The sequence below is a fragment of the Populus trichocarpa genome, chromosome 6 (genome assembly GCF_000002775.5).
Source record: "Populus trichocarpa isolate Nisqually-1 chromosome 6, P.trichocarpa_v4.1, whole genome shotgun sequence".
Classification (NCBI taxonomy): Eukaryota; Viridiplantae; Streptophyta; class Magnoliopsida; order Malpighiales; family Salicaceae; genus Populus; species Populus trichocarpa.
In genome coordinates, this window is record NC_037290.2 from 22,763,196 (window position 1) to 22,776,538 (window position 13,343).

The 13,343-nt window shown below is 33.7% G+C and overlaps 1 protein-coding gene across 3 annotated transcripts; it reads right to left on the minus strand.

The window, feature by feature from the left end:
* Positions 1 to 2,597: 2,597 nt before the first annotated feature.
* LOC7473191 (mechanosensitive ion channel protein 10) lies at positions 2,598 to 11,425 on the minus strand. 3 transcript variants are annotated; one of them, XM_024604206.2, is made up of 7 exons: positions 10,957 to 11,421; positions 9,132 to 10,619; positions 8,916 to 9,036; positions 4,691 to 4,984; positions 4,406 to 4,608; positions 3,179 to 3,473; positions 2,598 to 3,089 (listed from the first exon to the last, which is right to left on the minus strand). In XM_024604206.2, exons 2-6 carry the CDS (start codon positions 10,604 to 10,606, stop codon positions 3,206 to 3,208), a joined length of 2,361 nt encoding a protein of 786 aa, XP_024459974.1. In that variant the 5' UTR covers positions 10,607 to 10,619; positions 10,957 to 11,421; the 3' UTR covers positions 2,598 to 3,089; positions 3,179 to 3,205. The 3 variants fall into 3 exon arrangements, with proteins under 3 accessions (XP_024459974.1, XP_002309473.3, XP_024459975.1); XM_002309437.4 differs by having other exon boundaries at positions 9,132 to 10,637; XM_024604207.2 differs by lacking the exon at positions 2,598 to 3,089 and adding an exon at positions 4,055 to 4,128 and having other exon boundaries at positions 3,372 to 3,473; positions 9,132 to 10,637; positions 10,957 to 11,425.
* Positions 11,426 to 13,343: the final 1,918 nt, after the last annotated feature.

A 13,343-nucleotide genomic window follows, 5' to 3' on the forward strand; every position in this document is an offset into this window, starting at 1 on the left:
TTTGCAGGCCATTTAACAATTTGAGAGTTGCATATGAGACATACAACTCATGAGTCAAAGATGTCATTTACGACTCTCTCAACTATGTTACTTCTCTAAGTATATTTTGAACCGTGTTATTTCTATAAAAAAAAATGTAACTATGCTAAAGTCCAAAAAAACTTAGAATTAATTGTATTCTCCAATTTCAATAGGAAATTTTGATGGCCTAATTGGAGGTTGTTTTGGACATTAGCACAATAAATTTTCTTGACAAAATATCACAATTCAGAAGAAAAAAAATTAGAGAAATAACAGAGTTTGGTAAGTCGCAAGCCTTATTTACAACTTGCAAGTCACATGTGAGATATGAGACTCTAAAAAAAATGATCAGGGAAGTTTTTTTCCAGACTCTTAACTCCCTGCCAAAAAAAATCAGCAGAACATGAAATATGTCTCACAATTTAGATACACAAGCCTTGATTTATCAAATATAACAATCCATAATTCATAATTAAACATAATAAAAAAAACTAACATAATATTTTATTAAATGTAAACTAAATTCATAATAATTCTTAAAATATTAAAGCATACATTCTAACTACATCTAAAAATTACCCCAGCTCGTGGGCGGGTGTGGAGCACTTCAAGTTGTAAATGAGCTTATAGCGCCTGTATAAGGGTTAATACCAAAATCACTTTAGCTCATGGACAAGTCTGGATCGCTCGTGGATAAATATGCTTCCTATCTGCAAATAAGTTTTAGTTAAATGTTGGACCTTGTATTATAATGAATTATTGATATGTCACCACTTAACTGCAATAATACAATCAAACTTGTTTATGAGTTTTTTTCAACCTCCAATTCATCAACTGATAAGCCTGAATTTCTATGACTCAAAATCGAGTTATTACATCCTTGTTGGGCTTACCCATTAACATACTCAATTTAAAGAGGAGAAGATGCCATGAATTGGTTTAATGGATCAACTAACTCAGCATTCTCATCTTCCATTTCTTCTTCTTATTTTTTCTCAACTTTATCAATATGACACCTATATTTGTCATCACTTGGTTCTGATTCTCCATAACAATATAAAGCAAATGTCATAGCCAACCGGGCTTTCATATCTTCAATTTTTTGTGTCGACATTTGGTTCCTTGTGTTACCACTTAAACTAAATAGACCAACTAACCGTGATGTGTCATTTGAGTGTAACTTGGCACCCGAGTGAAATCCGTGCTGGAAGACTTTCCTCGTATAGGCTTGCTATTCAAGTAGAACTCTAGAATATTCATCCCATTAATGTTGAAAAAACCCAAACATGAAATTCACACTTTCATCACTACAAATAGGTACATCAACATAACGAGTTGCACTAAACCCATTTTGCATCATCCTCCAAGTAATTTTAACTTTAATTTCAAATATATTTCAGCCAAGTCGATTTGATAACATTTAAAATAACTTGTTAAGAGATATATCTAATGTAACAATTAGAAACTCATTACTTCCTCTATTATAAGTGATATCATTGTTGGTATTGGCAATGATATCATCATAAAAGCATAATATTCTAATAGTACATGATATTCTATTAAACAACACAACAAAATTCAAGCTTAATTCATCAATATTGTGAAGTTAATCAAGGTATATAATTTATTAACAAAACCCTAACAATAACATAATCAATAAAAACTCAAAATTCATTAATTTTCTCCATAAATAATAAAATTATAAACTCAATTGATGTATTTCATAGCTAGGTATCATATTTTATACCTAATTCGACAAAATCTCTTATTTAAAATAAAAAAATTCTAACTCTAATTCACAATCAATAACAATCCAAAATCATTAATTTTCTTCAAAAATAAGAAAATTAACAACTCTAATCAATATATTTTATAGCTAGTTAACCTAATTTACAAAACCCTATTTTTTTCTAAAAATCTATAATGCTAAACCCTATTATTTTCAAAATCAACAATCAGCACAAACTATACTAAATTGATAGAAAGGAAGTGTGTAATATACCTCCTCTAAGTGTTGAATGTGGGTGATGGTAATAGATAGCGGCGGTGGCAGCTGAAACTTGGTGAGAGAATGGCAAGTGGAGAGAGGAAGGCTCGTCACATTAGAGAGAGTGAGGGAGAGGGTGGTCTCGTGGTGGCTCAGAGAGTGTTTCATAATGGGGAGAGAAGGTGGTGGTTATGGGCAGTGACAAGTTCACGTGGACGGTGGTTGTGGGGAGTGAAGGAGAGAAAAAATAAAGAGAAAAGGGTAGAAAGTAGATCTAAGGTTGTAGTTCAATTGAAATGACAATCCTCACATACGACTCGTCAGCCGCAGATGAAGCTTGCAACCCATTAAAATGTATTATTTTTCTAATGGAGGGGGGATATTGAAGAAGTGTATGGACATGTCCTTATCGAGTACGAAAGTGGGCGATTATTTTGGGGAGTGAACATGAAAAATTGTATTAGAGATTGAACTGGGCATGTTAGTAAGCAATGAGTGCATGACTGAAGCATCCATAGAGAAAACCGCTAAGATGTAAAGCCTAATCTTGAGCGGTTCATCCAACAAAGCATAATTAAAACGAGGACAGTTTCACAGCAACACAAGACCCCAGTTCTTTCAAGAGGAGAGTTCTGGGTAAAGCACAGTACTAATTGCAACAGCAGTCCTCAATTTCTTTCCCAGATAGCAGGATGAGGGTTGCAAGAGTTTCGACAATCTTACAGTTGATCCATATTTCACATTCAGTGGATTCAGAGCAAGTAATTTCCAAAAGCTAATCCAACATCGCCAAGGAATCAAAAGTGTAGGGACGTCATTATTCCTACTGGTATAATATTTTGCCGACACCCTTGAAGCACGAGTTAAATATATCATATATCATGCGGTTTAAAACCAATAAACAGCACAGCATCTAAAAAGAAGTCCATTGCACTAGCGTGGATATAGTTCATCTTTGGTCAAGTCAAAAATGTAACAGGCAGCTCTAGTTCTGGACAGAAACTGCTTTCCTCCTTCGGGATAAATAAAAAAGGTCATCTTTATCTCTTTGCAGCATCAGTCCAAGGCCGTGAATTACATGCTGCAACCAGAAATATTATCATTAGAATTGAGATGGTTCAATTAGGATGGAACAAATGATGGTGAACAATCAAAATTGAAGCCACATACTTCAAAGATTATCAAAGATAGTGACAATCATTTGTTGGTCACGTGCGTTGATTCAGACCCAATAGGGTTGAGGTGAACTTGCTGGGGAAGCAGATAGTATTTTATATTTAACTCTTCGAAAATTTTCTTTATTTCAATAACCAGTTCCGACTTCCGCTTGTTTTTCTCTCCATATTCTTGGAAGTTCATCGTGTGAGTACAATAGAGAGCCATCTTTAACTTGTTCACATTCTCAATTTCCTTCACCACAACATTGTGGTTAGGATGCCAGTGATGGGGAGTCTTCTCCAAGTGCCTAACCAAACAAGAGGAAACCGTCAAAAAAGTATAATAAAAGCGTATATGCCAGTGTCAAGATAATCCTGCACTTGAAACTATTCCTCTTAACGAATTATGTTGAATTAAAACCAAAATAAATTTTCTACAGTTTCTTATTCAGTTTGACAGGGAGTAACACTAGCTCCTAAATATATGCTTCCTTGTTGCAAAACAGTGCCTACTTAGTGACACTATTTTCACCTTCTGATCCTGCAATAAGCATCCCATCACCAACCAAATAAAGAAATTACATTTGACTTCCTTGCATAGCAGGACGCCTTAACAATTCTCTCTTGACCAAACAAGAGTGAGCCAGAGTCTGGCAGTACAGAGGCTTATTCAGCAGCAGTAAAACAGAAGGTTTACAAGCCTCATTTGCCAGGGGAACTATGTTGCAATGAGATATCAGAACAACGCTACTTTTAATTGTTTTTAAGCCAGGGTCACACTATAATTCAATACTCCGTTCAGCTAAGCTTTCCTATCTAACTGCAGTTGGCTTCCACCAATTCATCGTGATCTCTTGACAGAAAGAGGAATATTAGTTAAGGGAAAAACCTTTGTCCCTGGCGATTTTCTGCTAATGCACCCAAGGAAAAACAGTTTCCAGGAAGACAATCAACAATGCTATCCTGAGAATGATGTAGGGAAGTAAATAAAACTACACAATATTGTGTATGGGGAACTGGAAGAAACTACAGGTATGTTAATATTGACAATATGACCAACAGGAGATTACAATTCAGTAGCATTTTTTATCACCACATAACAATATGCACAATGTGAATTCACTTTCGAACTAGTTTCACATCCAAAACTAATTAAGCATGGGCATCTTGGTAGAACTGCATTTTAATATCACATGGATGGATGCTAAATGCGAGGAAGAAATGTAGGTAAGCAACTTACTTCTTAATTTTATCTTTCAGAAATCCAATCTTCTCGACTGGTGTTGCAAAATCAATTGCAAATTCCACAGAATCACCCATATCTGGGCTTCTGAAGTAATTGCTAATAGGCTTGGTAGCCAAAACTGAATTTGGATAGTATATCTTTTCATTATCAAGCTTCAGAAACACAGTATTTAAGATGTTCATTTCTTCAACCAGCATCTGTCAATTAGAAATTCAACAAGGTTGATGAAGCTATCACAGCTGTGAGGGCAAATAAAAACAAAGGTCTTTCAAAACTTACTGGAATGCCATCAACAACACAACGATCACCAACATCAAATGGATGCATCACAAATACAAATATGATAGCTTCAAATATGGTCTTGCAGGTGCTCCCAAACATAAAAGCTGCTGCTACAAGCTGTGACGAGAGGAAAACAAGTACTTTCGTTGTTGCGATTTCCATCATTAGAAGCCAAATAACAATGGTCAGAATGACCAGGATCCCTGTCACAAGTTTGTGCAATTGTTTAACAGCTGTTTTGGTGTCATTTAAAGAATGTGCAAGCGCTTTCCGGCCATTGTAAACCCTCACCTGCATAAAAACATCATCAAGAGAAAAGGAAGACTCTTCATTTAATTTCCAGCCATTGCATATTCCACAAGTTCCTTGTAAATGATCAAGGAAAACATTGTTAAGTGTTGAGTTTGTCTTAAATTATGAGTCCAGATAATAAAAGAAATATTCATGTACTTAGTCCGTATAAAAATCTAAAGTTATTATATTTTAGAGTAAGGGTATGGATACTAGAGAGAGGAGAGAGAAAATGAGTTTTGGATTACTTTAGGATTTTGGTTAAAGAACAATTTTGTTAGATAACTTGTAATTATCTACTTTCTCATAATGAACTTCTCTAATCATTTCACCCATGGGATAGGCCTAAGTTGTCGAACCACGTAAATTTTAAGGTTGTTTTCACTATAAACGTATCATAGCTTGTCTGGTTCTCAATTGGCTTTCACAATGACAACAAAAATAACATCGACAAAAAAAATAACATCAACAAGGTTTGATGTAGAGAAATTTAATTGTAGGAATGACTTCAATCTATAACGTATTAAAATGTGCCTTGTCAGTTCAACAAGGTTAATTTAAGACACGGAAAGGTATAGATAGCTTGCCTAAGAAGATGGATGATTTAAAGAAAGATCTCATGAAACAAGCACATGATATTATTCAGTTTTGTTTATCTAATAAGGTTCCGATAGAGATTATTTTATTGAGGACTGCAACTGTTGGATTTTAGACAAAGTTGAAAACTCTTTACATGACCAAATCTTTGATGAATCGATTGTATCTTAAGTAGAGGTTGTATGCTCACCAGATAAAAAAAAAGGTATACTCATTAAAGACCGTCTTGATGAATTCAATAAAGTGGTTTAAGATCTATGAAATGTTAATGTTAAGATTTAAGATGAGGATCAGGCTTTGATTTTATTATGTTTGTTACCTATATCTTATGATTATTTTGTTGACACGTCGGTGTATGGACAGGATAATCTTAGTTCAGAAGATGTCAAAACTTTCTCAAAATCCATGGAGTTAAAAAAGCAAGTGTCAAAAAATTATAATAATGATCATGTAGAGAGCTTGATTGTGCAGGGTAGAACAAATAATAAGGGTTCAGGTAATGAAGACAGGTCTATCAAAATCAAAATCTAAAAAAATTAAATGACTTGAATGTCATAAAGTAGAGCACTTTAGAAAGAACTGTCCTCGATAGAAAGACAAGGAAAAGAAGAAGAGAATCTTTGGTGCTATAAATATTGCTAGTAAAGGAAAAAAAAAATTATTACGTATAAAGTGTTTTGACTATGTTTGTTGGTAGCTCGATTGATGGGTGGATTCTTGATTCAGCTTGCACATTTCATATTTGTCCTAATAGAAACTAGTTTGACATTTATAAAGTTGTCAATGGTACTGTTTTATTATGAGTCAACAAAGAACTTTCTATTGTTGGTGTAAATATAATTCGAATTAGGATGTATGATGGTATTATTAGAACACTAGAGATTCAACATGTTCCAAAATTTAATTTATTTTTTTAGTCTTCTTTATTCCCAAGGTTATGGTTATTTTGCTAAAAGTAGAGTTCTGAGGATTTGTAAGTGAGCTCTTAACATGATAAAATGAAAGCTAATTAATGACCTTTACAATCTTCAATCTTCAACAATTATTAGTTTAGCTAGTGTAGCATTTATGGTTGATTCGGAAAATGTTTCTACCCGGTTATGGCACGTGGCTGAGACATGAAAGAGAGAAATGATAGAGTTAAGCAAACGAGATTTGTGTGGTCAAGAAAAAAGTAATTTAGATTTATATGAGCATTTTGTTTATGATAAACAATGCAAAGTGAAATTCAGTACAATTATTCATCGTACCAAGAGTATTGTAGATTATGTCCATTATAATCTTTAGGATGCTTCTTCTATTATGTCAGAGGGTTTCATTGCTCAAGGTAAGGAAGACCATGTGTGCTTATTGAAGAAGCCATTGTATAGCTTGAAGCAATCACTGAGGTAGTGGTATAAAAGGTTTGATGCTTTTATGCTTAGATATTACTTTAAAAATGAATATGATAGATGTATGTATTTCAGGAAGCTATCAGATGGTTCATTTGTGTAATTATTGACAAATTGATTGCTTTCAAGAACATATGTATGAGATTGACAGTCTGAAGAATTAGTTGAGTTTGAGATGAAAGATTAGGTATAACCAAAAAGATTTCAGCTATGGAGATGCACAAAGATCAAAATGTTGACAAGTTATATTTGTCACAGAAAAAGTATCTTGAGAAGGTACTTCAACATTTTGGTATGCAAGACTTCAAGCCAGTAAGTACTCCACATGCAACCCATTTTCATGTTATCTTCAACTCTGTCACCAGAAACTGAAGAGAAAAATGAGCACATTTCAAGTGTTCCATATGCTAGTGTAACTAGAAGCATTATTAAGTTATGGTCCGCACTCGTCCACACATTTCACATGTTAGTATGATCAAGAGGTTGATAGAAAATCCTGGTAAAGTTCACTGGCAAATCATGAAATAGATATTTTGCTATCTTGGAGGAACTACAAATATTGGTTTGGTATATAATAGGGGTAGAGGAGCACTAAAGGTAGTGTTGGTGGCTTTGTAAATTTAGATTACACTTATGATTTGAATACGAGGAGTTAGCTGACAGTCATGTTTTCACTCATCCAGGGTGTGTCATTGGTTCGAAAGCACTTTTGCAATCCATTATTGCCTTGCATACAATAGAGATTGAGTATATGTCATTGAAAAAGGTTGTGTTGTTGCCTTGTATACAATAGAGACCGAGCATATGTCATTGAAAAAAGTAGTGTGAGAAGCTTTATGGCTGAGTAATTTGATTGGTAATCTTAGTTTCACAAGAATTGACTGATGTGCATTATGATAGCCAGAATGCTATTCATCTAGTCAAGAACCGGATGTATTATAAAAGGACCAAAAATACCGATGTCAAGTATAATTTTATTCTAGATATTATGTCATATGGTGTTAAATTACCTTGACTTTTGGGGTTATTTAGATATATTTTGTTGGGTTATTTTTGAAAAATTAAAAAGAATTCATAATGGGTAGTTTTACTTCAAAATTATCTTTCTTGTTAAGTTTCAGCTAAATAAAATAAATTACTGTTTTTGTTTAGTTTAACTTCAAGGTAGAGATTTGTTGGGTTGATTTAAATTGTGGGCCTAAGTGAGAAGAAATACTCATGTACTAATCCATATAAAAATCTAAAGTTACCCATATTTTAAGGAAGGCTTATTTGTAAATGTTTTTATTTTCTACACTTTGGTGACTAGAGAGAGAAAAGGTGAGATTTTGGTTATTTTAGGACTTTAGATGAGCAATTGTGTGGACTTCGTAATCCCCTACTTTCTCATAGTAAATTTCTCTAATCACCTCGTTCGTGATTGCTGAACCATGTAAATTCTACATGTGCTCTTGTTTGACTGAGTGTACTTTTCTTTTATATTTCTCTACTTGTCAAGTGATTTGAAATTTTAGATTGTTTTCACCGAAATGTTGATTATTTCTTTATTTTTTTGAAATGGAAGCATGTCTTGCTTGCAAGTTCAAGAATAACCATTATACTAACAAGGAGTAAAGGGCCAATCATCTCTTTTCTGAATGGTTCCGAAAAAAATAAGAAGTGTGTAGAGGTTGATCATTGATGTTGGGAAAAGTGAGAATTTTATTGAAGCCAATTTAGCCCGAGTAATTAAAAGTCCACCTGATTTAGTTCTCTGCCGTGTATTCACATTACAGTTCCCATAATTAACATGGTACAAAACATGATTTCGACATTGGCATATGGTGACGCAAGATTAGAAAGAGGGAATCAGTATCTAAGATCAGAAGGCAATAACACAAAAGATCACGATGCATAGAGGTTTAATTTGAATAAAAATATATAAATGAAAGAAAATGCCATACCACCCAGTTAGTTAGAGCTTTTCTGTCAACTCGTCCAGTCTCATATCCTTCAAATAGTGGAAAAACAAGATCCACCTCTTCCTTGATCATGAACCTTAACAGGTCCTCCTCGTCAATGTATCTGGTCATAAGAGAGAATTATTAGAGAAAGACCAGAAAAGGGGAAAGCTAACACAGAAGCATCAAATTCACCCTGACAACATTGATTTTTCTCACTTGCAACCAGGCTGGGCAACATTCCTGAAAATGTAATAGGCAGCAGCAGTCGCTTCCATCTCATTTGTGATCTCCTTGTCAGATTGCTCAACCTCTCTATCAGCAAAACTTTCATCCAATGTATTGGAGATTGTAGACAGTCCTGAACTTGTTACAGCATCAACCAAGACCTTCATCGTCCAAGCAGAAACCTTTCCTTGCTTCATCTTATGAACCTTGGCCATATCAATCACTTTTTTCTCTTTTGTTGCTTTTCCCTTTTTGGTACTCCTGAAGCTTAACTGACCCATGCTAGGTGATCTCCCAACTCTCTCAGCCTCCTCTATAAGTGGAGGCCCTGAAAGGGTTTGCAGAACATACTGATGAAAGATAGATTCTTGAGTTCTATCAAAGAAATTACTAACATGGAAATTAGATGCTAAAATCTTTAGCGATAAAGTCTTCAACAACCACAGAAAAGATCCAATTAGAAGAGACATAAGAGTCACGGTTATGCAACCTAAGATCTTTGTGGCAGTTTTAGATCGTTCAACTCCACGATTGAATAAAAATGCCCATGCAAGAAGAATCAAAGCTATCCAAATAAACACCTGAACACTCTTCTTCAAACCATGGACAAAATAAAGCACCTTCTTTTTCAGCAAAAAGTTCCTCTCAATCAAGAAAACAATAACATGCATAAACCAATTAGTAACCAACATTCCACTAAATATCACCATGACAAGAACACACCATTTCCAAAACTCCAAGCTCCAAATCGTAGTCTTTTCCAATTTTTCAACAGTCAAGCTAGCAATCAAACATCCCAGAATGCACAAAAATGCAACCCACTCAATCACAGCCTTAGCTCCGACTCTCCTACGCTGCTTCTGTTTACTAGATTCAACCCTCTTCCAAACCTCTTCCTCGTCCTCCTCATCTGCTGGTCCTCCAGGAGATGCCATCAATGGTGTTTTAGGTGTTATAACACTAGAAGCAGACTTGTTATTAGGTGACCCCCTAGTAAGTAAATTCCTGTGAGGAGAAGCCGTGGCAATCTGTTCTTGCAAAGTTGAAACATTCTCTTCAAGCAAGGTAGAATCAATACCATATGGTTGCTCCCCAAATCGGGACTTAGGCTTTGAGTACACTGACCTTACAAGTGATCTTCTTCTAGTAAGGTTTTCGTTGGGAGTGGGGATTTTGGGGGGCTTTCTCTGGGTCTGACTAGACCATGAAATCTCTGGTGAGGGGCAGCTGAATGGCACTGATTTTGCAAACGCACCATTGCTCGATTCCCTAAATGGTGAATTTGGTCTGCTTTGCCTAGGAGTAAGAGTTTCACGGTCTGTTGAAGCAGGCCCTTTTGGGGTTTTAGTGTCCACACTGGCATTTGAAGTTTCTTCACTTGAGATTGCTATTAACACATCTCCACCATGAGCGGCTCTCTTTTCTGACATAAGTATTTCACCTCGAACTCCCTCTTTAACATCCATCAACGCCCTCAAACTGCACTAATTAATTACCCTGGTTCATCAAAGATGCATAAATTAAATCAAGATTACAACTTTAAGTAACAAGTGAAAAAAAAAAAACTTTATGCAAACAACTTTCCAAACAAATCACTCAGCTCCTAGTCAAGGATAGTGGACCTTGAATCAGACTAATTGATCAAGCATTTAAAAGCAGAAGGGTAAACGTATCAAATCTTTATTTCATATTTTAAAGATTCTGCTACTAAATAGCCCTCGAAATCTCCTTCAAAAGTTCGAGAAATCCCTCATGCAAAAAGAAAAGGACTTGGCACCAAAGAAAGGGAAAAAACGAGAGCCTACAGAATCCTTACCTTAAAAAACTAGCTACTCGCCTGGAAATTTAGCTATCCATGGAAAACCCCGCAGAGAGAATAGAGGAATTACAATGTACTGGAAAAGCAAGCGACGCTGATTTGATACTGAAGCAAAAGACTAAAACAAAAACGAGTTTCAACTAAGAGAATAAAACGGACCCACAGGGTGTAAAATCAAGAAACAAACAGAAATAGCGCGAATCGGTAGGAGTAAATGAAGGCAGGACAAGGTGAGTCATCAATGATACGAAGAATGGTTAAGCGACTATACGATCCACCATTGTCATATCCAGATCACCTTCAAGAGCAAAACGAACAACTTTTTGGTAATGGAAGGGAGCTCAAAAAGGGCTGAGGATAGTAGTTGGTTGGAGACGTCAGGGAGAGAGTGTGAGACAGAGGAGTTCATATTTTGAGGAAGAAAGAGGAGGAACAAATATATATTGATTTGATAAAGCATTAGCACACTGTTGTATGCATCTAAAAATCATCATTAATTAATAAATGCAAGGTGAAACGATGCAGGTGACAACGACTGGTCAGTTTTTTCTATTCTAATTTGGTTTTTGGTGGGAGGGTACTAATGTAATTTCGAACATGGATTATACCATTTTCTTTAGGGTTTCGATTGGATTATGGAACGTTGTGCACTTGTGCTTCTTCGATTATTTTTTAAAATATTTTTATTTAAAAATATATTAAAATAATTTTTTTATTTTTAAAATTTATTTTTATATTAAAATTATAAAAATAAAATAAAATTTTTCAAAAATACTGTTAAATTCGCAAAAACAAAAGGTAACCTGTGGGCTCGGAGCAAAGCATGGTGCTGTCTGAATCCCGCACTCTTGACTCTTGGAGCCTTTATAAGCATGCTTTTTCTTTTCATTTTTACAAATATTTTGATGTTTTCGGGCCTGGCCTTAAGAAATTGAATTCATTTTTTTCCTAATTTTAAAAAATATATTTTTTTAAAAAAAAAACCGCTTTTCCAATACTAATGAAAATATACTAGTTAGATTTCATGTGTTGTGTTTCGCTATCCAACATTTTTTTCTCAACACCAAAAAAAAAGTATGGGTATTGTTAATTTTTTTTATCATCAATAAAAAATTTAATTACAAAATAAAAAATTTATACATGTATTTTATAAAATAAATTAATAATTATATGTGCCGAAAAATTATAACAAATTTATAGATTCTAATAAAAAATTAAGTTGGGAAGCTAAAATAATGATGCAATTTCTCAGATAAAAAAAAATTGGATATTTTTTTTAGTTTGAAATTAGATTTTTAAAATTTTAACTGGTTTGAATCAAGAAAATAAAATTTTATTTTACAAAATCGAGCATCAACTTAACATCAAAACATATTTTTAACATCACGAGAATCTCATATAAAGTCATCCAATATAAAACATCAAATTCAATCTCAAATTAACTTAATGTGAAAAATATTAAACAGAAAATAAAAAAAATTCAAGTGATAAAAAAAACATTCCGAGTAATTATTGCAACCCACATTAAATTGTGTATTTCTCCTATATTGCATTTCAATTATTTTTTTTAATATTTATTTCATCTTGTATATATTGTCTCACATGTAAAAATCATTTCTTCATGATTTGTCAAAGATTAATTTTACAAAACCAAACTACATTTATTAAATGGATAGAAAAATAAACAAAAGAAGGATGTAAATGAGAACAAAAAGGTTTAAAGGGCCAGTATAATAAAGGATGCAAATGAAAATAAAAATAAGGTGGTAAAAAAAATTGAAAGACTAAATAAAAAAAAGGATACAAATAAAAAAAAATTGAGTTGCCATCTCAAGTTTTTTAATTGTATTGAGAAATATTAGTCACACAATATTAGGAAATTAGTATATTTTTAATATATTTTACTCGAGATATAAAGAGAATAAATGCTTGCATGCAGTAACCATTTATACGGTGTTCCTGTCATGGATGAGTTCGCTTCGTTGAGTAGGAAAAAAAACAGCTTTGTAGTCATATTTTGGCGTTCGTTGTTGCACCTATTTGACCCCTTTTTTTTTTTTTTTTTTTGTTTTTTTTTTTATGAATGTTTAACCCGTTTGCATTACATGTTTTCTCTGAAAATAACACCATGCATGTGGGAAAGATAGGGTTGAATTCAAGGAGGTGTGCCTTGCCTTTGAAAGTGTACATACTCTTCGTTAACGCACAAACTAATTTAAAAATATATTTAATATTTTTATATTACTTTAAATTTAAATTTATAATATAATTTCGAAGATTATTATTAATAAAAACAAATATATATTTAACATTGTTTGTGTGCGTATATATTATACCAGCGGTTAATTTTGTCTTTAATTACCAATCACGAACAAATAAGATTG